General features: G+C 40.0%; 2 protein-coding genes across 8 annotated transcripts in view; one reads left to right on the top strand and one right to left on the bottom strand.

Moving 5' to 3' along the window:
- Positions 1-3,516, top strand: part of LOC138007566 (heat shock 70 kDa protein 14-B-like) — an 18,572-nt gene extending 15,056 nt beyond the window's left edge. Inside the window, exons 13-17 of the mRNA XM_068854546.1 lie at positions 1-48; positions 341-439; positions 658-732; positions 1,206-1,276; positions 3,396-3,516. The exon at positions 1-48 is cut by the window's left edge and continues 36 nt beyond it. Of these exons, the coding sequence (XP_068710647.1) occupies positions 1-48; positions 341-439; positions 658-732; positions 1,206-1,276; positions 3,396-3,471 (369 nt within the window). The 3' untranslated portion in view covers positions 3,472-3,516. The remainder of the gene's footprint in view (positions 49-340; positions 440-657; positions 733-1,205; positions 1,277-3,395) is intronic.
- Positions 3,517-5,281: 1,765 nt separating this feature from the next.
- The window catches only part of LOC138007568 (octopamine receptor beta-1R-like), a 31,009-nt gene continuing 14,466 nt past the window's right edge, over positions 5,282-21,824 (bottom strand). For 5 of the 7 annotated variants that reach the window (XM_068854548.1, XM_068854549.1, XM_068854552.1 and 2 more), the window contains one exon: positions 5,282-8,628. In XM_068854548.1, the coding sequence (XP_068710649.1) occupies positions 7,080-8,090 (1,011 nt within the window). In that variant the 5' untranslated portion in view covers positions 8,091-8,628 and the 3' untranslated portion in view covers positions 5,282-7,079. Of the gene's footprint in view, positions 8,629-9,705; positions 9,949-13,770; positions 14,080-21,824 lie in introns of those variants that run through there. The other 2 variants (XM_068854553.1, XM_068854555.1) reach the window with 2 other exon arrangements.

The following is a 21,824-nucleotide window of genomic DNA, read 5'->3' as shown; positions in this document are numbered from 1 at the left end:
GATGACCAAGATGAAGTAGAATGTACATCAAAAACTATAAGTGTTGAGGTAAAACGTGAAATTTCATTCATTTCTGAAGGCTGTCTGCTATATTAGCCAAATGACTGGCTGACTAATTGAGATGAGTGAACCAGCAACCGTCTCCTTTCTTGTTCGAAAGGAACTGTCGTCGTTATAATTTAATTTCCATCATCAATAGCTTACCATTGAGGTCATGCCTTAATTTGATGTGATCAGTGATTCATTGGGACACAGTCATGTAACAATTGATAAACCTAGCTGTCATTTTAATCCACAATGGGGAACTTCCAGCCACTACTTCTTTGTTTTTGTTTTACAGCTGGAGAATGCCGAGTCACTTTTACGTCCGGTTATTCACAAGTATACACCCATTCCTACAAGGAAAACATACAATTTTACAACTATCAGTGATAACCAGGTTAGTGGTGTGTTGCTGTTTTTTCCTTTGTAGTCTCTAAAAATGGCGATAACTTATCAGAACATTATGACGAGCACCTTATCCGCAATTTGCCGTATTCATTTCATCCCTCCCCCCGCCCCACGCCGATTTCCTTGAGAGACCCTTTGGTTGATTCGTATTTATTATCGCCAGTGAGGCTCCTTCACAAACTAGTTACATTTCTTTCCCTGATGTAGGAGACTGTTTGCTTATGTGTCTATGAAGTGGAAGAGGACATTGCCTTTGAAACAGGAAGGAATCTTGTCGCCAAGGTGAGTAAGCTTGGGGGGATTTCACTTGATATCATAATTTAGAAGAAAATGTCGAAAGAAATTTCGACACAGCTTTGGTTTCGGTTGAAAATCCCGCCGCATATTTTCTAAGTGATTCCAAGTAGGGGATCTAGCACCTAGTAAGTAACTTGACTTCTGGCTGCATTTTTTTTTGTGGGATCATACGCTCAGAAGTCTGTCAAGCTAATTTAGCCGCGAGTCGACCGTTGGCTCAGTGAATCGGAGGACACTCGAATATCGCGTCATCCAGGGTTAGTTGCTCGTGCCCGCTTTCCCCCTCTTACCACCGGCTACGTTGGCTACGTGTGATTTCTTTGCGTGATAGGATTGGTTACTTCCGTTATCAGCTAAACCTGCGCGAACAAACAACGGCAGATGTAGTTCATTTGTTATTTTTCATATGCATGAAAATCACCGTGAGTTGGTGTAATCTCTTGCTTTTCTCGTGTCAGGTTGTTCTTGAAGGGATTCCACCTATGGCGAAAGGTGAAGCAAATATCGTTGGAACTTTCCACATCAGAAGGTGAGGTGCTTTGTTTTAGGAAACGCTGGGTCCATATGACCTGCAGCAGGTCAAGGTTTTGAAAGAACTGTTCTCCAACGGAAAAACGACGGCAGTTCCACTGTCAAATGCTCGTAAATTTTGTAACGTTCATTTTTGAAGTAGGTGCGTAAAACGCCGTTCAGTTAGGGACTTCAAAACCTTGTCCGGCCTTAGGACATCGAGACACGTACCTAAACGAACGGTTAGTATAAAACACGGGTTACGGATTGCGGACTTGGTACCGTGAACACTGGCGGACTTAATCCTTCGGACCGGGCACATAACATGGACCAAGTTATAAGTGGTAACTTTGAGTAGAATGCAAATTTCACTGACTTGAAGACATTTATTAAAAGTGTGTTAAGATGTTACTGCACACCGAGTAAGAGAAAACTAACGAGTAAGAGTATGCAAATAAAAATAAACGAGAAACAAATGGGAGGACGTATACTTGATCCACAGACGATGAACTCTACGGATTATAGGTGTTCAGTTCAAGTTGATCTATGCAAGCACTCAAGCTAGGTGATCACAGAGTGACAGTAAGCCTCATTTACACTAGCAAGTGTTCCTTGACAAGTTTTCCTTGACAAGTTTCCTGGGCAGTGTAAATGGAAAAATATGCAAGTTTTTCCTTGTCAAGTGTCCTTGTTCAAAACCTAGCATGCTAGCTTTTGAACAAGGACAGTTGTCAAGGAAAAACTCGTCAAGGACGATATTTGCTAGTGTAAATTACTTGTCAAGTGCACTTGTCCAGGAAAACTTCAGTGTCATATTTTTCATTTACACTACCAAGGAAAACTTGTCAAGGAAAAACTTGTCAAGGAAAACTTACTAGTGTGTACAGTCGGCAAGTTTTCCTTGACAAGTCCACTTGTCAAGGAAAACTTGCTAGTGTAAATGAGGCCTAAGGCAGCGTCATCATAAAACGCGACATCCATGTTCAACGTGGTCAAGAACGAGAAGGAAAGCAAGAGTCTGCAAAAACACAGCTCTAACACAAGAGGATTCATTGCACTTGACACTAATGGCGCGAAAACTGCACTTCCTTGATGCATCGAGGCCATTTGTGGGTAATTTTCTTAGCCCGGTCCGTTGTGCGCATTTTACACCTTGCTTTGTACCCGGTCCACAGGATTCCGTCCGTATTTAATGCCCAATTTGTAGTCCGCTTTGTTAATAGATACTGAAATAAACGAAATTTAATCAGTTGATATGAAATGCTCCACCCGTTTTAACATAGATAGTTAGCACGTTACGTCATGATCGCCATGTTGGATGACACAATCAATAGATTTCTGATTCGTCATCCATACCTCTTACTAACCGAGTTTTCTCGGTCCGTACTGTAAGTTACGGATCCTCGTTTTTTCCCGTTGATTTATGGCCCGCGCGCTTCGCGCTTGGGCCTTACATCAACGGGAAAAAACTCGGTCCGTACGGGAAAAAACGAGGATCCGTAACTTACAGTACGGACCGCGAAAACTCGGTTAGTAAGATATTTATTATATCTCTGAGGTTAAACGGCGCGCGGGCAAGGAAACTAGTCAAAGTGAAGCGGAAGGTTCAACTGCCACAAAGAATGCCGTGCCAAAATCCCAAGAACTAAATCTTCTTGGCTGTTAAGTTTGAAATAGTTGCTTGCAAGATTCAAACAGTTTTCAGTACAAGTTTATGCAACAGAAATGAAAAACTCGCTAGATGATGTTTTGTCGAAATTTTAAATTTAGCGGGCTGTACAGCGGGCCGTACTGTAGAATACAGCACGCTAATTTAGCCAATTACAGCGCGCGTACTATCTGAGAGATATAATAAAGAATTTGTACCGCTGCCCATCGTTTTCTGCCTCTCTAGAGTTTAGTTGCAAACCACATGTAGTAAAAGTTGGTTTGAGACGCACTTTCTTTCGTCCATGGTCAGATATCTACCAAAGACAAATGGACGTTGTACTAGTGAACGTGATATTACTGTTAAAGACTTTAGAAATTTCTCCAGAGTTATATAAATGCCAAGCAGATTTAATTGTGGTGAAGTTTTCCAACGTATCTTAATTGTGCGCATACTAAGTGTTTTCTTATCATATATTTTTATCAATTAGGGATGGTTCACTTCACATTCATTTGGTGGAAACAACCTCTCAGAAATCAGTAGATTTGACTATCGACGCTTGCTAAGTAGCTCGTACAGAATGTAGGACAATAAATTCTTTTATTCTTTAATGCCTTTCTAGTGGTTTTTCTTTCTTTTAATGCTCTTTTCATGCTTTTGATCCTTATTTACCGATTTTACGAGGCGTAAAACGGCAGTGACCGTAAGTGGACAATGGACATAAGCGACAGTTACTACAAACGTTTTAGTGTTTTCTGATGAAACTTTGAGAATTGCATCTTAACTGTTTTTTTGTGATAAGCAAAATATTTCTGTGATTTAAAGATAAACGGCGCACTTAGAGTCTTTTTTTTTTCGCTTTTTTTTTATTTGGAATACCGTGAAAGAGAAACTTTTTTATAGTCTCTTTTCTTTCTTTATGACTCTACCGCCTTTTTTTGCCTGAGACTAGCAGCGCTTCAGAATTTTACAGGAGTTTGCCATGATGATAATTAATTATGCATACACCATTCAAAGAACTTTAAAGACCCACCTTCAACCGACAGCCTTTTGAACCGTTTGTTTTTGTTATGGAAATTCGCATTGCTTATCGTAGCGACCTAATTGAATGAATTTCAGCTGTGCCTGTCGGTTGAAGGTGGGCAGTCAGACAGGTATTGAGAATGAGGATTATTACCAGTTTACGGGGTGCCAACTATCCAACAAAGAAAGCTATGGTACTAGTTAGGGGAATGAACGTTTCCATCGTGGGAATGAAAGGATTAATTAATGCAGATATATTTTGTTTTCGATGGTGACCATGGGAAACTCGGAAAAATGGGACTGAAATTGTCAAAATGAGGTATGGAAGTAGTACACGAAAATTTTTGGTTTTATCAACATAGGTGATAATGTAAACTGACCACCGTACAGGGATTATAAAAGCTGACGTTTCGAGCGTTGGCCCTTCGTCAGAGCGCTTCGCTCTGACGAAGGGCCAACCAGCAAATTTAGTGAGTTAAAAGTAAGCCCAGATCTTTACTTTTTCCTGTTTAAACGTCTTGGCCGCCCAAGGTGGCCTGGTCAAGTCAGCCATTCAGGACCAACTCCATCAAACTGCGTAAAGTGCGTAAAGTGTATTACGATCTGTTGACTCGAAATTGAGTCAGAAACGTCACTGGCAGTGGCCCAGGTTAATGCCCCGCTACCGTAGCTTTTAGATGAATGTACTGTACAGATGTGTAAGGAAATTTGCGTTTACGGAGCCTTGACTTCTTAATTAATGCAAGTTGTTTGCTTACAACTTTTGCGGTCTCGTGTAACTGAAATATTTTCATTCTTTACGCGTGTCTCATAACATTACAGAAAAGCACAACACGAGTCGAATTCAACCTAAAGTGAAATTAACTTCCGCAATGAGATCCCAACCATGATACACAACACCGGGAACTACATGCTCTACTCCTTGCGAATAGCGTGTGGGTTCTTTTTCATCCCACGGGGTTATGAACATTGAAGGGTTATGAGATGAAGCCTATGGTTTATCGTCCTTATCGGAGGAGACTGGAGAGTCTAACCATTTGCAGATGTCATTACAAAGGCAGCACTTTCTTCTCAGTTATTTAAAGACCCTGAATGTTAGTCTGGCTGGAGTCGAACTCACAACCTCCCGCATGACAGCCCGGTGCTCAACCAACTGAGCCACTGGTGCTTAGTTTAAGGTTCTGTCAACGACACCCATCTAATGATTCCTTTTTTGAGGAGGTGTTATGATCACTTCCTTTCATTTTGAGATTTATGAGGCGTGCAAGTTTAATTTTCCCAGAGAGAGGAACAGTTGATGATGTCATCGCCCAAATTTGGTCGTCTTAAGTCATTTAAAACAACATGAGGAAATGTGATTTCTATGTTTGTTTATTTTCTGTTGATTTGACCTCTGAATTTTAATGTTTTTACATGATTGGAATTGATCAACTAGCAGATGTTTTGCCCACGCAGCCCTTTCGAGCTCCCTGTTTTGGAGCGTAACGACTATCTTCGTATTGCGATTTTAATTTGATTTGATGTCTTATAACTTTTCTTTCATTTTTGGGGCCTCGTTTTATGTTTGGTATCGACATCTTTAATAGATGTTGACCACAAACCTTGGTGTAGATCTGCTGGTTCTTCATTTTCGGTTTCAAATCGGTTTTTTTTTTCGTGGGTTGCATTGGTTCAACAAATCTTGATGCCTTTCGAAGTCTTTCACTTCTTTCCGTAATTGTATTACCCTCATTTTCTCTTGTATTTTAACTATGGAATACATTGGAATCTCGGCTTAACGAAAGGCTTTGGTCTTTGGATCAAAGTTCTTTCTATGAATTCTACTGTGAGTCGCCGCAATAATACTATTCGAAAACTTTGTGTTTTGGTGGGTCTTGAACAAGAAAGCACTGTGGGTTCCGCATCCTCGTAGACCAGTGCTTTGCATAAAGTCCACCACAGGCGAAAGGGCTTAAACTGATGACAGCAAATGTAACTTTTCACATCGCCACACACTTTCTTAGTCACTGCCCGTGTGTGTTCCTTTTCTAACACCGTACTTAAAACTGAATGATTACAGTTTACAAAAATGATATTTCTTTGGTTCAGTTTGGTTCATATATCCACAGACCACTCTAGCGTAGACAATAAGACTTCTTAAGTTTCCATTTAAGCTATTATACTGCTGAAGGTCGTCGTCGAAGAGAGCGATCGAGTATTCCGCATTGACCGCGAAGGGCACCTCTGCTCTGGGCCATTTGACTGCGTTTTCAAAATGAATTTATTCAACACTGAGAATTGCACTCGTGATTAGCCGCAAAAACAGTGTTGATGTAACGCGCAACGGACATATCAACCGCAAATAAAAACTGAAAATGTCATAAAATAAAACTATCTGGCCTGATTTCCGTTGATCTGTTTCTATCATCAAGTTGCATACTATCGACATTGCGTTGAGGTAAAAAATAACTGAGAAACAGCATTTGATATCAGAGGGTACAACGCATTTTGGAATATGGGCGATACAAAGCGGAAATGGAGGGTAAAGGTGGCTACGTGCAATGCTCTATTCTTTTTCCTTCTTAGTTTTCGCTAGAGAGACTCAACGGTCAGCAAAAGAAAATGACGTCTGTTATGCTCATAATCATTGTTCAAAGAAACACTAATCTTATAAGATTATCTAAATCGGTAACGATGAGCCATTCTTTTAATCACATGATTTGAGTTCTGGTACTTTTTCTGTACCTGATCAAGCAAGGCTATCATTTACATTTTCATCTCTTCATAATCTTGCTCCGTGCATCTTGCGGTGGAGAATTAAGTATGTATAGGTTTCTCGATTAGTACAGCGTAGAGCAATCCAAACAGGGTAAATGGGTTAACAAGAACCGCTCTATCCTGCATGTTCTTCTCATTTTATTTGCCTCAATAACAAGGTTGTCTTAGCAGTTAATAGGTACATCGACTCTTTGTCACTATTGAAGGTGCTGCCCCTCACAAAGATTCACTAGCTTGCGCAGATCATACATTTCCGTTCTCTGTTCGATATATTTAAGAACTCAGTCCGACCTTCATGAGATCCGTGTAGTTTATATATCCGTAAAACGGAGCACGCTAGCATCGTTGTTGAAGGAAGTGCGTTCGGAACTATACCCTCGTGAATACATTTTGATCAGGTGTAACGAAATTTAAACTGAAATTTTAATAGCTTTTTGAAGGCATCTCTGAAATCTCGATTTAGGAATGAGTACAGGATAGGTTTGAGCGCTGAGTTCATGTACGCTACCACAAGCAATGAGTTGAATAGTTCGTCAGAAACGGAGATGCAGTCTTGGCATAGAGAGGTGATGGTGGAAACCAGAGTGAATGGGATCCAGCATAAGAAAAATGCAGACACTATAATGGCGATCGTCTTTGCTGCCTGGATATTTCTTTTTAATCTCTTCTTTTCGGAGGTGATATTGCCTGAATCCTCGTTTGAGCAAGATGCCACGGCTGTGGTGGAGACTTCTTGTCGCACGATCCTGTGCGCATGTGCGCTGGCGATCTGATAAATCTTGAAGTATACCACGCACATGACCACTGTGGGCAAAATGAAATTCATCGCCGAGCTTAATACGGAGTAGTAAGGACTGATGTTAAAGAAGCACATTCCAGCGTTGACGCTGTGGTCATAGTACGGCCAGGCAGCCATTCCAACAACTGCAAACGTGAGCGAATAGAGCCAAATCGTTGCTATGATAACAATAGCACGTCTCGGTCTCATTTTGTCGTAGTAGCGGAGCGGTGCGCTGATGGCTTGGTATCTGGCAATGCTAACGGCCGTTAGATTAAGTAGGGAGGTCGGCGCAACGATTAGATAAACAAAAGTCCAGAAGTTGCACACGAACTCTCCGTGCTTCCAGCCGTTCGGTTTCAAAAGCACTTGAACGTCGAAGGGCATAGAGCACGAGGCTGTCAATAAATCAGAAATCGCCAAAGAGAATATGAAGTAGTTGGTTGCCTTTTGCAAGCGTTTGTTCAGTGAAATTGCAAGGCATACGAGTAGGTTTCCACCGATCGCAGTGACGATGATGATGACATAAACAGAGATGATTACAATAAGGAAAAGTTCGTCGTAGACATCAGCATAACTGGTTGTCGAATTTGAAGTTGAATTCGTTGTAGTGTCGTTAGCTTCCATTTTGAAAACTTTTTGCGAACTGCCGGATTCGCACGTGATTCAGTGAGCCATACCGATGTGCGGCGGATGGTGGTCTACTGGCTTGTTTCGAAAATTTTTTACCATTGTGTCGACATTCCAACAGCTACTGTTTTCCACGAACATGTACTAAATGTGGTTGGTCAAGGTTATTGTCAAATGTGTTGTCGAAGTGCGAGTGAACCTCCGTTTGATTCAATACGAAGCCGCCCTTTGTCCTTTTCAAGTACGTCTTTAAGGGCAAATAACGGAGTGAAAGACTTGGTAAACACAATTTCCTATCAGTTAAGTTTCTCCGGTTATTAAGTTAATTGTTTGATGTAGTTTGATTCAGTCTTCGTAGCAATATGGATAATCAAGGAGACGAGTCTTTGTCGTCGATCACTTCACGAGGGCACGGTTTTGATGCCCCGGCTTGTTGAAGTATTCTCGCTTGTTTTTGTTTACCCCTTGTAACAGATTTGTGTCAGCCAGTTTTTTCCACTAAGCGTAAGAGAGTCGGGGCTTTCGTCTGGAACTCCTGGAAAACAAAAGAAACAGTAAAATATGTTTTCTTACTTACAAGCCCGCCGCTGATTGATGTAACGTAGAATATGTCAAAAAAATAGATGACTATCCCTAATGTACTCTGTGGCTGCATTAATTCAACACAAAGAACGTCCCGCCCTTTATCCTCAATTACATTTAATTAAGTATTTTTTCGACCATATTAATCCTCATTTGTTTAGAGAAGAACCTTTGATCGGTCAAAATAGACGCGATGGCCCTCTCATACACGTCACGCACAGGAATATCTAGTTGTTTCAAATGAGATCACCTTAGAAAAATTAGAAGGTCAAGGTTTCGAACGTTATCCCTTGAGCAAACCTTCGAGACGACATCTTTCTTATTTCCTTATGGTGGTCAATTTATCTTTAACAATTCGTTTCATTCCATAAAATTTCCATTTTGCAATCACCACCGATCGAGTGTTCTTCAGACGATAGCCCCAATATCATGTACCAGTTCGAAGATTAACAACCAAAACGGGTGAAGTACTTTGGGATATTTGTCATTCACTATAGAATCAAGAGTTGGTACAGTAGGTAAAACCGAAATAAGGTTGAATTAATTAACATAAAGAAGCAAAGTGCACTTATTTCGGTTTGATTTTTTCGAATTTTCGCCTTGTAACGTTTCTGGTTGATTTCGTATGTTGCAATTCAAGTCGAACGTAGTATATCCCGCAAAATGTTCCGTTTTTTATTTTATTTTGCGAATTTACGTACTAAAAATGTACCTTGAAGGACTATTAAATGTTTCAGCTGCTTTTGTATTCTAATGGAAACGTTGCCGAACATTTTGACAACATTTTTTGCCTGTGAAGTTGAGTCAAGCAAATGTGGTTATTTTCTTCCGATAATTCCCAAAGATGCAAAGGTTTATCAACTCATTGTCATCCAGGTTTTTTTTTTTTTGTCAAAACCAAAAAAAAAAAAAAAAAACCTGGATGACTATTGAAAACGATTGAGAATTAAACGAACTTTAAACGAAGACAAGAATATTTTTTTTTGTTTTCCAGATTATTTCGGAAATGTTCAATATCCTATCTGCTTACCCACTATATCCATGACACAATTCGGGCCCAGTAAAAACATGCTGTCGTCGCTTGCATTCGTCTGGATGCTGGCCAGCTGCTTCAATGGCACCCAACGAGCAAATAAAGTCAAAAGCCTTTGAGAGGCATTTCTAGGCTCCTTAATTGTTACGTATAAAGACTGTTTAAAGAGATGTTTTTATCACCTAGAATAATTTGATCTGTTCGGATATCTTAGCTGAAAATTGGAAGTGTCCGAACATTTTAGCATGTTTTAGGGAATGATATCTTCATTCCAGAAATTGCTAGCTGAAAGTTCCCTTCTAAGAACTTCCAACCGAACCATTTTCTCATCCGAAACTGCTAGGTGACCTTTTCAAATGCCAAAAATTGCAAAAATATCCCTTCCGAAAATGTAAGGCACTATTGGGAGTTAAAGGGTTAATGGGGACATAATTTTTGAGTGAATCCAGCTGTTGTTAACCCTTTCAGCCCCGTAGGGTTCCCCATTGACGAGTAGAATCGTCTGGCGTTAGACAGAGTAAAATCTATAAGTGGCACTATTGGGAGTTAAAGGGTTAATTGGGACATAGTTTTTGAGTGAATCCAGCTGTTGTTAACCCTTTCAGCCCCGTGGGGTTCCCCACTGACGAGTAAAATCGTCTGGCGTTAGACAGAGTAAAATCTATAAGTGGCACTATTGGGAGTTAAAGGGCTAACGGGGACATAGTTTTTGAGTGAATCCAGCTGTTGTTAACCCTTTCAGCCCCGTGGGGTTCCCCATTGACGAGTAAAATCGTCTGGCGTTAGACAGAGTAAAATCTATAAGTGGCACTATTGGGAGTTAAAGGGCTAACGGGGACATAGTTTTTGAGTGAATCCAGCTGTTGTTAAGCCTTTCAGCCCCGTGGGGTTCCCCATTGACGAGTAAAATCGTCTGGCGTTAGACAGAGTAAAATCTATAAGTGGCACTATTGGGAGTTAAAGGGCTAACGGGGACATAGTTTTTGAGTGAATCCAGCTGTTGTTAAGCCTTTCAGCCCCGTGGGGTTCCCCATTGACGAGTAAAATCGTCTGGCGTTAGACAGAGTAAAATCTATAAGTGGCACTATTGGGAGTTAAAGGGCTAACGGGGACATAGTTTTTGAGTGAATCCAGCTGTTGTTAACCCTTTCAGCCCCGTGGGGTTCCCCATTGACGAGTAAAATCGTCTGGCGTTAGACAGAGTAAAATCTATAAGTGGCACTATTGGGAGTTAAAGGGCTAACGGGGACATAGTTTTTGAGTGAATCCAGCTGTTGTTAACCCTTTTAGCCCCGTGGGGTTCCCCATTGACGAGTAAAATCATCTGGCGTTAGACAGAGTAAAATCTATAAGTGGCACTATTGGGGGTTAAAGGGTTAATGGGGACATAGTTTTTGAGTGAATCCAGCTGTTGTTAAGCCTTTCAGCCCCGTGGGGTTCCCCATTGACGAGTAAAATCGTCTGGCGTTAGACAGAGTAAAATCTATAAGTGGCACTATTGGGAGTTAAAGGGTTAATGGGGACATAGTTTTTGAGTGAATCCAGCTGTTGTTAAGCCTTTCAGCCCCGTGGGGTTCCCCATTGACGAGTAAAATCGTCTGGCGTTAGACAGAGTAAAATCTATAAGTGGCTTTATTGGGAGTTAAAGGCTAACGGGGACGTAGTTTTTGAGTGAATCCAGCTGTTGTTAAGCCTTTCAGCCCCGTGGGGTTCCCCATTGACGAGTAAAATCGTCTGGCGTTAGACAGAGTAAAATCTATAAGTGGCACTATTGGGAGTTAAAGGGGTAACGGGGACATAGTTTTTGAGTGAATCCAGCTGTTGTTAACCCTTTCAGCCCCGTGGGGTTCCCCATTGACGAGTAAAATCGTCTGGCGTTAGACAGAGTAAAATCTATAAGTGGCACTATTGGGAGTTAAAGGGTTAATGGGGACATAGTTTTTGAGTGAATCCAGCTGTTGTTAAGCCTTTCAGCCCCGTGGGGTTCCCCATTGACGAGTAAAATCGTCTGGCGTTAGACAGAGTAAACTCTATAAGTGGCTTTATTGGGAGTTAAAGGCTAACGGGGACGTAGTTTTTGAGTGAATCCAGCTGTTGTTAAGCCTTTCAGCCCCGTGGGGTTCCCCATTGACGAGTAAAATCGTCTGGCGTTAGACAGAGTAAAATCTATAAGTGGCACTATTGGGAGTTAAAGGGGTAACGGGACATAGTTTTTGAGTGAATCCAGCTGTTGTTAACCCTTTCAGCCCCGTGGGGTTCCCCATTGACGAGTAAAATCGTCTGGCGTTAGACAGAGTAAAATCTAAAAGTGGCACTATTGGGAGTTAAAGGGTTAATTAGTGGAGTACTAAATAAGAGGCGTACATTTTACTGCGTTTAGTTTTTCTCCACTTTTTCACTCCAACTCCTTGAAAACAAAGAATTAATCGGGGATTTCACAAAAATAAAACAACCCCAATTCCACATCTTAGACCGGCTAAACTTAAATTTACCCTACAAAAATACATATATAGGAGTAAAATCCTCTTCTACTTTTTTTCTCAGAAAGTAGAATTGGTAAGTGGGGTAGACTTTACTCAGTATCCCGATAAATAGGAGTAAAATTAACTCCAGCATATTATATTACTCTGTAGGGAGAGTAAAATTTACTGTAGCAAAGTCTTGCCTTTGAATATTAACTAGCCCGTTTCATCGGATTCAAGTCAATTTGCAAAGGACGCCGTAAATATAGCTGTCTCTTTAAAAAATTGTTTAACACGGTTTCGTATATGGCACAACCTTGAATGTGGTATCATTGAAACTAGACAGTTAAGCGATTTCAGTCATAGATGTTTGAAACCTGTATCTTGAAAGGATCGAGTTTTATAAGCGATGAGAACTTCGTAAACATTGGCAATTCGCAGACTACAGTCAACAAGTAATGTATCGCTGACTTGGTTAACGCGTTCTTGATTTTCTTCACGGGATTAAAATATGACGACTCAATTCTTAGATATCCATAGAGTGGAGAGAAAGATCTTTACAACAGTACCAAACATGAAAGGAAAACTTCAACAGACAGTGCGATAAAATTTTTTTTTTGAACCCGTGGTATCGGATGGAAGTCAATTTACAAAGAACGCATTTTAAATATACCTGCATCTTTCAACATTATTAAATTCGGTTTCGTACATTGGACAGTGTTGAAATTAGTATCATTGTAAACAACACAGTTAAGCGATTTGAATGATCTATCTTTGCACCTTGTATCTTGAAAGGAACGAGTTTTATAGGCGACCGAATTTTGTACAAAATGAAATATCGCAGACACCAAGTAACATATTCCTGCTTGGTCAACGCGTTCTCGATTTTCTTAGCGGTCTGAAACTATGGTGACTTAATTCTATGATATTCATAAATTACACAGCTAACGCTTTCAAACAGTACACATGACAGGAAAATTTCAATTGACCGCACGATAAAAAATTTTAAAACCGTAAGATCGGATTGAAGTCAATTTGCAACGCACACGTGAAATATAGCTTCTTCTTACAAAATTATTTAACACGGTTTCCTACATTAGACAATCGTAAAATTGGTATCAGAGTGAATTATACAGTTAACCGATTTCCATGATATATGATTGCAAACTGTATCTTGACAGGGACGAGTTTTGCAAGCGACAGAATTTTGTAGACGATGAGAAAGTGCGCACTAAAATGGACAAGTAACGCAATGCAACCAACGTAAACATATCTGCATCTGTCAAAATTATTTAACACGGTTTGATAGATTAGGAATTCTTCAAATTGGTATCACTATAAACTAGCTAGACAGTTAAGCAATTCCAAGGATGTATGTTTGAAACCTGTATCTTGCAGACTGAATTTTATCAGGCCATGAAACTCAATTTTGAAAACGGAGAGTGGCATCGTACAGAATTTCCTGCACTTTCCCTCCTCCACGAAACTTCCACGTAACGCGCGCGGTAACATTATCCGCGGGAAAATTGATATCATCTAAAAATAACCTAAGAGGGATTACGATGGGAATAGGGCCAGTATGAGGGATTACTTCTCTTACCTTCATAATCTCTTGTATACAGTCAACTTGTTCTTCCTAGAGGTTGGCGGACGATAAATTATAACCAGGCGTGCTTTAAATTTCGCATAAGAGATATTATTATACATTGGTGTCACAAGCTCGATTTTTATTGGCTATAAGCACGCAGCTAATTCTTGCTTGCTCTGTTTCTCTTACGTCATACCTACAGACAATAGCTTTTATATATGTAGAATTGACGTCATACCTACAGACAATAGTTTTATGCATGTAGAAGTGACGTCACCTAACACACTAACCAGCAGCTCGATCAGTTTTGTCATGGCGGAGCTCAGCTCAGGAATATGCATAATAAAACAATTGTTGAATTCGGTTTTCGCATGTTAGCGATAATTATCAAGGCCTCAGTTTGTGTTATCCGCCTCAGCCTTCGGCTTCAGCAGATAACACAAACTTTGGCCTTGATCATTATCGCTAACATGCTCAACCTCATCCAATAATTGTTAAATTGCCCCACTAGTTTTGCATAATAATATAGTCAACTGATTCCTAAGTCAGAGGGTGTCACTACACACGTGACAGTCTGGCTTGTAGACTGGGTACTAGTAATTTTCAAGTGTCGGCCATTGCTTCTGGCGTTCGTTGTTTGCAAATAAATCTGCGGTCGTTTTCCCTGTTTTGGGAAAAATTTGAAGAGTTTTCCGTCGCAAATTAGTTGTAAGGTAAGTTATTTGTGTTTCAAAATTGATCTGTCGTGCTGTTTCAGATTGGTTTTCGTTCTTTCATTTCGAAAATTAACTATCCTAGCCTGCCTTGTTTGTTCTTGTTATTTCTTCTAGGTGACGTCGCTGAGTGGAATCGATACGGGTGTTGTTTACTCTCGCAAGCCAACATATTTAGACTCGGCTTGTGTTTAGTGCCGATTGCACTGAAGCTAAGACGCTTTCGGAAGCCCACATTCATTGGCTCGAAATCCGTTGCGCACCACATACCTCACAAGTATCTCACAAGCTATCACAAACCAGTATTTATCGGCTTGAAATGTCGGTGTGGGTTACATCCCAAACTGAAAGAGTTATTGTACTCTAAAAATTAGCGGCATTGAATGAGAGTTTTGCACTCTCAAAGAATAGTATTTCGTACTCTTACTGTTGTCTGCTACTAGCCGCCAGCATGGGAACAACAATCGAACAATACCGGTCAAGGATCGGCTGTCACAACAATTTTGTGAAAGTCAAGGATGCATTTTCAGGTGTGCGAGGGCGATTTTGGAATACGATGCTTATGATGTTTTACTTAAATATGTTTTACTTGCCAACATTAAAACAAGTTGTTGGACATTACAAGTCGTGTAATGAGGCGATGTTTTGGTTTGTACAAATGATGTGCTACAATGTTTATATCCCATTGCTTATAAGGCAAGCAAATGATGTGGAGGAAAATCCAGGTCCTACAATATTTGATATCATTGATCCAACAACCACTGTGTCCGCTGACTCTAGTCAAGGAAGTGAAACAATCTTTGGTGTGAATGCTGGTGAAGTAATGTGTAGCAATGTCACTCCCTGGTATTATACCATCAAATACAAGATATTAGTTTGTGGACTAATTCTACTTTGAACAATATTTTGGTTACTGGAAATAATCTATACAGTTCTATAAGATGTTCTGTGCGAACAAATGACTATTTGCTGTTAACTGATGTTGCAGACATGGTTTCAATATTTGATAAAGTGTATTTATTGCAATATAGTGTATTAATGCCATTAGTTAACAAACAACAATTGTAATTCCGTTGAGAGTTTGAAAATACTCCTAGAAGTGAATTTCTAAGAGACATATATGGACCAATGTTTGATGTCATGAACAAACTTCCAGTAAATGACTCACTATACACCCTTTTAATAAGTCTAATATATGCCGTTTTCCGCTAATGACGTTGAACTCTTGCTTTCAAATTTTATTTAGAAATGTACAAAGGCCTAAAACTTTTCTGATTTCTTTTCTTTTTTGAAGCCTTTGTACATTTCTGAATAAATTTTAAAAGCATGAGTTTGACGTCATTAGCAGAAAGCGGCATGTATTAGACTTATTAAAAGCGTGTATATTGTAATGAATACACTTTATCAAATATTGAAACCATGTCTGGAACATCAGTTATCAGCAAATAGTCATTTGTTTGCACAGAACATGTTATAGAACTGTATAGATTATTTCCAATAACCAAAATATTGTTCAAAGTAGAATTAGCCCACAAACTAATATCTTGTATTTGGTGGTATATCATAGCAGTATGTGACATTGCTACACATTGCTTCCAGCATTCACACCAAAGGTTGCTTCATTTCCTTGACTAGAGTCAGCGGACACAGTGGTTGTTGGATCAATGATGTCAAACATTGTAGGAACTGGATTTTCCTCCACATCATCACTTGTATTTTTAGGTATTGCTAATGCTGTGTGTACCATCAATGTTTATTACTGCTACTCCAGTAGATGCTGCTAGTAACACTGTTGAAATCTCAGGATTCATTGGAGCATGTCTATAGGTTTTTACTACAGTGTGATAAAGTGTTTTAATCAAATGGCTTTTCCCAGCACCACCACCTCCAGTTATAAACAAATAAACTGGTTCAACATTTTGTGACTTCAGACTGTTGAGGTTTTCATTTTATTTCTAGTACATGAAAGGACCCTGTTGTAAGCTTTAGGTTGTGTTTTTTATTATGTAATGATCTACATGTAACTGATCGACGTAATTGGTCATCAGATATTTCTCTTGGCTGTTTATACATTGTTACTGGTGATGGACTGATTTCCAGTAGTGTCGGGATTTGCACCAAGCTCTGAGAGTACTTGTTCATTGAACGCCTCATCTAGTGATGATTCATCTTAGAATTCTAGTTGAATTTCAGCATTCTTTGATCATTTATAAGATCATATGAATGTATGACAGTGCCATGCTTGTTTCTTAGCCAATCTAGTGCTTCTGTTACTGGTAAATAGCTGATAGAGATGATGTAGCGTGCAGCAAGAGTTGTCTAAACTGTGCAAATGGCATTAAGAGAAATTTTAGTGGCAAGTCATCGATGAACAATTCTGAACGGGTCTGAAATTTGAAGCATACTTAAGGAACTCATTTCACTGCTGCATTGTTATGGCAAATTTTGAACCAATCACGCATGGTAAAAGTGAGACCGTAGTACCAAATTCTGTAAGGGCTGAATGGAGTTAAGCTAAGCATAAGACCCCAAGTACGCATTGCGGACCTATTTTTTATAGTGTTAAGAACTTTCCGAAAAAACAATGCAACACCTCCTCCTTTTGCGTTTTCTCAGGGGACTTGAATTACTGTGAAGTCTGTCAGTGAATTTAATATTTCAGCAAGTAAAGTATTATTTCCATTGCTCGTTAGCCAGGTTTCCGTAACGGCGAAAATATTCAATTTGTTAGATAAAATGATATCACATACTGATCCAGATTTCTTTTGCAGAGACTGAGCATTCCAGAGGCCGAGTTTAATTTTATTTGATGTCGTTTGATCTTGGGCGTGTGAGTTGTTTATTTTGATTAAATTTCCCGAATTCCTGGTCTGTGAATACGATTAGTTGGATATCTGTTTCGAGTAAGGGCCAAGTCGCACTAGAGGACAAAACTGTTATTTATGTCAAAAATCTGTCATCACAATGAAAAACCAAGTGCGACCGGTTTGTCCAGATCATGACTAAAACGCCACACGAGTACATACGGGTAACATACGAGTAACATACGGAACATACGGATACATACGAATACATACGACTAACATACGACTAACATACGACTAACACACGGATACATACGACTAACATACGGATACATACCAATACATACGAGTAATACGAGTGTTTTTCTCATAAACTAAGCTCTAATTATAAGCCTTGCAAGCATTTTTGCACGTCAGCAAACACGTTCACCCCCCCCCCCCCCCTAAGGCTTTCGTTACATTTAGTCACAGTAAAATAAATTCACATGGAGTGCAAAACCCTTAGCTTGCGCTGCAAGATGACAATATATTTTGGATGTCGCTGACGTTGTATGACGTCATCAGATCCGCCATCTTGATTTCACTATTTCACCTTAGTTGCCTTTTTTAATGGCAAAAAAATCAGTGCGAAATCAAGCCAGAAAGCTTAAATGTAACCATGTACATGTAAAAATGTAGAAGAATTATGTTTAAAATGTCGAATTTTGGGAACAGTTGACACATCAAAAAATCCGCAAGCAATAAACGAACAGCTGCTTAAAGTTTCAGCAACAGAGTAAATCTCCTTTCCAAAATTTGTAAAATTTGAGGGGGGTGGCATCCAACCCTTTCTCACCTCATTTACAAAACCCTGAGGGGGTGGCATCAAACCCCCCTTCCTCCCCCCCCTCCCCCCCCCACCCACACACTCACTCACACACACTTCATATCAGAGGTCCAAGGGGTATTTATTTTTCGCATCAAGATATCAGGAATTACAAAGCTATTAAACCCAGGCCACCAGTTTAATATCAAATATCTTTGCTCTTGTAACGCAAACTTTCCTTAGTCGGGGAAGTAATGCGTAATATTTTACTTAAGTTGTCGTTACTTTGCATAAAAATTTACTGGTATGAATTTTACTCGTATATTTTCGTATTTTTTTACTCGTATGTATCAGTATGTTAGTCGTATGTATCCGTATGTTAGTCGTATGTATCCGCATGTTACTCGTATGTTAGTCGTATGTTACTCGTATGTGCCCGTATGTTCCGTATGTTACTCGTATGTTACTCGTATGTTACCCGTATGTACTCGTGTGGTGTTTTAGTCATGATCGTTTGTCCACCGAAGGACAAAATTTGGTCGCAGACGGACAAACTTCAAAGATGCCGTCGACTACCTCTGGAGCAGGCCAAACTGAAACAAATCTTGAAAAACAATAGCGAGGGTGTCTTAATTCGGAAGTGATTTGACAGGTGATATGTAGCAGAGTCTCTATGCGATAGACTTCGTAGCCTGCGAGCAGGCCCACCGAAGAGAGAGAGCCTTCTCGCAGGCTATAGACTTTGCGGTAAAATTGAAAACGTTCTCATTTCGCAACAACATGAATCCAGGCGCGGGCGACCAATATTTTCCGTATGAAATGTGGCAACAATCTATCCGATGCCTAGCCCTTACATATTCAACGATTGAGGAACTCCCAGCTCATCTCCTTCTACCAAGCGTTCTGACTTGTTGCAAGAATCCTTTCAGTTCAGCGAAGACGGCTCAATGCCCGATCATCCCAAACTTCTTTGCGCCGTACATCTTCGTCAGCTGAGAACATTTTGAGATCCCTCGTGTCGCGGTTTATGGATGGAAACAGCGAGTAAAGGCGGTTTCGCAGGAAATTGCGCGACGCTCACAGCATGGTGTGATGTTTTGTTCACATATTTTGTTCTCAAGTGCGACTGTAGGTTTCCGGGCAATTTTTTTGTCACTGGCCGATTTCAAGTAAGATTTGTCCTGAACAAATCCGAAATTGCCCTCTAGTGCGACTTGGCCCTAATGCGGACTTTGATTTGCCTTTCATTTGACATTCTTTCATGTGTATTTCCGTTGCTAGAACTTATGCTATAACGCCAGGTTGAGTGGGCCTTAGTGGAAATTGTTCACACCGCCTGACGTGACATAAGTTCAGTGTTTTCAGGTCACCCTAATATGGCAGGTAGCTATAATGGTATCAGAATCATCACCTCTTTTACAAAACCTGAATCCCTTAGCAAAATCAAGATTTGTTTTTGGAGACCTTTCCTTAAGGGAAGAAGGATTGCTGCAAAATCCTCGAAAAATACTGCTGTTTGCAATATTCTATCTGGGATCACGAAATGACAGGCGAGAAGAACGTGCGAAAAGATTTTACCTTCTATTTTTTATTGAGCGACAGTTCTCTCAAGTTTTATACTGGGGAACTTCACCGACATGTTACTAGCGGAACAAGAAGTATTTAATCGCGAAGCGACTGTAACTGCTTACTTCGTCGAGACTGTGGCCATTAGCCGGCTCATTGATTTGCGTTAGTTTTGTTGTTTTTGACCGCCGTCAGTGACTGGTGGGCAAACACGGCGAAATTTACAGTAAATGTATGGGATTTTGGCCGACTTTGAACCGATGTAGCGCCGCTAAAAAGACACAGATTTCTAACTTTTGCCACTATTTTAAATAGCTTTATTGATATCATTCATTCAACAGACAATAAGGCCATTAGGAAGGTATGACATCCGTAAATTCGAATAATAAATCTTCTCATGTTTTCGCGGCAATTTGCTGTGATGATCATAGAAGGGTTTGTAGCCTGAACCTGTTCTCTATAATTAATGAAAATAATCTCGGTATAAATGTCTTTTAAAAGACTCTTTCTCTTTGGAAATCCGTCTCCTTTTAGCGGCGTTAAAGCCGTTCAAAGTCGGCCAAAATTCCATACATTTACTGTCAATTTAGCCGTGTTTGCCCCCCAGTCAAGATGGCGGTAAAAATCGTTGAAGGGTCTTTAAGGAGACATTGCTTTATCAGTGGGACGAATTTTTTTTTCGGCTTCCAGCAATTTGTATATGTAATTGGACTACATGCTGTCCAATTTGGAAATAATTGCATGACAAAAATTCTAAGGACTGCCAAATTGGACGAGGCCGTAGGCGGCTGTCGTGACCAAATTGCTAGAAACCGGAGAAGTATCTGTCCCTCTTGATACAGCAATGCCTGCTTTATTTAACAGGCCATGTTTCTGAGTAAAGCCTTTGTTTCGTTTCGCTGAATACCCTTAGCCGACTTTAAAAAAATGAACAAATTTGAACTTGATTTTCACATAATGCCGAATTATTACAATGTGTGCTTCTTGCAGGACACAGAACACAAAAAAAAAATACTTCACATAAATATCTTTGTTGATATTCACGCATTGCAATAAGGCCAAATTAAAAGAAAAAGTGAAAAATGCTTTAACTACTTCGTTACTTTTTTTTTTGTGAAAATGCCAAAACTTTAGTTCGGTCGGACGACGATAAATGGAGATTAAACTAGATGCTTCTGTGAAGCATACACTGGTTTGCCTGCGGTACGTGCTACAGAAAATCAGAAGGCACTGAATTGTGTGGTATTGAAATACAGCATTCCAGTCTCTGAAGAATAACAAATAAAAGAGAAGCGAGAAACATTGGCTTCTGGGCTGACATGTTGATAATTTTCAAGTTCCCTCACAACTTCTTTTCACCACAAGTGTGCCCTCTGAGCATCTGAAAGCTTTGTAATACTAAACTTCATTGAAGTCAATCCCTGTTTCGCGGGGTTAGTGTTAGGATGGGAGACCAAAACAATAAACCCCTCATAAAAAACAGAAACATCTGACCGAAAATACTATTAACGCTAACAAATGCGAACTCAGCAAGGTACAGATTCTGTTAGCTTGCTTTATGCAAAACAAATATTGATGAAAAAGCAAATAACTATTGAAACACAGTTTTCAGAAAGAGCAGAAGGAAGTTTCCCAGACGGTCGATCGAGAATAAAATATTTACTACATGAAAACAACATTAATTTTGAACCGTGAATATAGAATATAAAAAGTTACGATCAGCGACAAACATTTTGGGAGATTTTTGCTACGTTCAAGTAAATTGCAAAATCGAAAGTGACATGGCCGGAATTCAGCGGGCGCCGTGATTAAGTTACCGCGGCATGTTTACTCGCCAAACAGTGAAGCATCGATCATGACTAAAACACCACACGAGTACATACGGGTAACATACGAGTAACATACGAGTAACATACGGAACATACGGATACATACGAATACATACGACTGACATACGACTAACATACGACTAACATACGACTAACATACGGATACATACGACTAACATACGGATACATACGAATACATACGAGTAATACGAATGTTTTTCTCATAAAGGAAGCTCTAATTATAAGCCTTGCAAGCATTTTTCACGTCAGCAAACACGTACCCGGCTCAGTTTGAGGGGGGAGGAGGGGGGGGGGGTGGGTGTTGATAGACCCTGCAAGGCTTTCGTTA

This window comes from Montipora foliosa, chromosome 6 (genome assembly GCF_036669935.1).
Source record: "Montipora foliosa isolate CH-2021 chromosome 6, ASM3666993v2, whole genome shotgun sequence".
NCBI lineage: Eukaryota > Metazoa > Cnidaria > Anthozoa > Scleractinia > Acroporidae > Montipora > Montipora foliosa.
This window is presented reverse-complemented; position numbering and strand designations above follow the sequence as displayed.